Source organism: Alosa pseudoharengus, unplaced genomic scaffold, assembly GCF_046254945.1.
Source record: "Alosa pseudoharengus isolate Yale_2024_CS ecotype anadromous, Long Island Sound unplaced genomic scaffold, YU_APseudo_1.1 YU_APseudo_1.1_scf_22, whole genome shotgun sequence".
Classification (NCBI taxonomy): domain Eukaryota; kingdom Metazoa; phylum Chordata; class Actinopteri; order Clupeiformes; family Clupeidae; genus Alosa; species Alosa pseudoharengus.
Window position 1 is genome coordinate 4,681,976 of NW_027468680.1, and position 2,500 is coordinate 4,684,475.

Consider the following 2,500-nt stretch of genomic DNA (forward strand, 5'->3'; position numbering starts at 1 on the left):
GTGTGTGTGTGTGGGGGTCAGACTCACCAGGCCGTTGGTGTGGTTGCACAGTAGGTGTGTGTGTGTGTGTGTGTGTGTGTGTGGGTCAGACTCACCAGGCCGTTGGTGTGGTTGCACAGTAGGTGTGTGTGTGTGTGTGTGTGTGTGTGTGTGTGTGTGTGGGGGTCACTCACCAGGCCGTTGGTGTGGTTGCACAGTAGGTGTGTGTGTGTGTGTGTGTGTGTGTGTGTGTGTGGGGGTCACTCACCAGGCCGTTGGTGTGGTTGCACAGTAGGTGTGTGTGTGTGTGTGTGTGTGTGTGTGTGTGTGTGTGTGTGTGTGTGTGTGGGGGTCACTCACCAGGCCGTTGGTGTGGTTGCACAGTAGGTGTGTGTGTGTGTGTGTGTGTGTGTGTGTCACTCACCAGGCCGTTGGTGTGGTTGCACATGTCCCAGAGTGGGATCAGTGCCAGGGTGACCCGACTGCCATCCTCCGTGGGGATCTGGTTCTGTCGGGTCATCACCGAGGAAACGGCCCACCTGTCACCAACAGAGGTCAAACACGTCACCAACGTCCGCCATCCAGCCAGCCAGCCAACTGACCTTCAAATAGCCCTATCACACTATCAAAACTACAGGGAAATCAGTTACAATAAATAATGCTATATTCAATTAAATTATTTTCATAGGATGCGGTTTTGGTTCTCTCAGTAGCCACACCGCAGAGGTAAATATCTAAACAAAGAGGCCATTATTTTATAAGACACATACTGCATGTATTAGTTTGTTTGTTTGTTTGTTTGTTGTTGTCTTTACTGTATTTAGAGGTCAGGAAAGCTCAGATTGTTATTGGTCATCCGTGCACATCCACATTTCCCTGTTTAATTGTGCGTGTGTAGCTGTGTGTACTCCGCCTCTCCTCCGAGCCCGCGTTACCCAGAGGGGGCGCAGGCTTGCATCACACCCCAGCAGCCGCACATGAAAGCACACTCACTATAAATTATTCCCTCAAAGATAATCCAGCGCTAATGAAAGAACAATGAGAACAAACGCCTCGTTTTGAGGGACTCGTTTCCGATAGTGGGAACATTTTGGTACTTTTTAGAGCCCCCCCCCCCCCCCCCCACACACACACACACACACACACACACAAAATAACGGGTTGGGTTTTCAGGAGACGTGTGGCCCTGTGACAGCGGTGAGCTCACCTACCTGTAGTCATCGAAGGTGAACGCATCCTTCAGGGGCAGCTTGCTGGCATTGGGATGAGTCTGAGTGGGGAGAAAGGGAGGAACAGAGGAGAGAGAAAAAGAACAAGACAGAGAGAAAGAGAGAAAGAAAGAAGCAGAAAGAAGACAGAGAGAGGATGAGGGATGGAGTGAAAAAGAAAACATGATGAGTGAAAGAGATGGTGTGAAGAAAAGAAGAGTGAAAGAAAGAAGAAGAAAGAAGAGAAGAGAGGGAATGAAGACAGGAGATGGAGAGATTGTGTAAGGAAAAGACATGAACAGGAGAAAAACGGAGGTAGAGAGAAAGAGAGAGAGAGAGAGATGGAGCAAATAGAAAGAAATGAGAGAGAGAGGGAGAGATGGAGCGAATAGAAAGAAATGAGAGAGAGAGGGAGAGATGGAGCGAATAGAAAGAAATGAGAGGGAGAGACAGACAGAGGAGAGAGGAGAAAAGCTCAAATCAGTTGGAGGAATTTCATTATGCGGCTGCCTAACAGCTCCTAACAAGAGGGTGGTGTGGCGGTGAGCGTCCAGTGGAGCTGCGCTGGGATCATGGTGGCATTAGCCCCCCATACATCACTGTCAGCTTAATTTGTTGTGCCCAGCAGACGTCATAAATCTGCTTCATCAATTTGGCTGACAAGAGAGCCAGCGGTGCCACTGAAATCTACATTTAAAGCCACAGACGCACCCCCTCCAAGGCCTCATTTGCACAGCGTGTCACACCGAGGGAGGGGAGGAGGGACGGAGGGATGGAGGGATGGAGGGGGGGGGCTGCGAAGGAAAAGAGGAGAGAGAGAGAGAGAGAGAGAGAGCGAGAGCGATAGAAAGAGTTAAGGATAAGCTGAAAAAAAGAAAGAGAGGAAGAGGATGTGGAAGAAAGTGAGAGAGAGAGAGAGGACAGAGAGAGAGAGAGAAAGCAAAGGAAGAGAAAATGACCAGGTCTAATGCAGCCTCCAGTACCCCTTTTCCTCAGCATATTAAAAACTAGCCTGGCCAGCGAGACGAGTGGAGCGGTGGCACACAAAGGACTCTCCTCTGACCTGCTGTGTGGCTGTGCGCGCTCAGGGAACAGAAAAGCCTGCGCAGCACTAAGGACTTCCCTCCACACTACTCTACTCTTGAGCAACCACGGCCACCTGCGTGGTTCCGGTGCTTACTTTGTCTAGAACCGGTTTAGAACGTCAGTGCTGCGAGCACCCTGGACATGATCATCAGGAGAAAAGGGCAATCCGTCGGTCATGAGAAGAACTCCAATCAGACCGCATTAGTGGATGCTTCCCACAGGCAGAG

General features: G+C 50.3%; 1 protein-coding gene across 1 annotated transcript in view; it reads right to left on the reverse strand.

Moving 5' to 3' along the window:
• Window positions 1-2,500, reverse strand: part of setd3 (SET domain containing 3, actin histidine methyltransferase) — a 35,855-nt gene that overhangs the window by 14,497 nt on the left and 18,858 nt on the right. The window contains exons 7-8 of the mRNA XM_076300304.1: window positions 1,191-1,249; window positions 404-518 (exon numbers count right to left, since the gene is read on the reverse strand). Coding sequence (XP_076156419.1) covers window positions 404-518; window positions 1,191-1,249 — 174 coding nt within the window. The remainder of the gene's footprint in view (window positions 1-403; window positions 519-1,190; window positions 1,250-2,500) is intronic.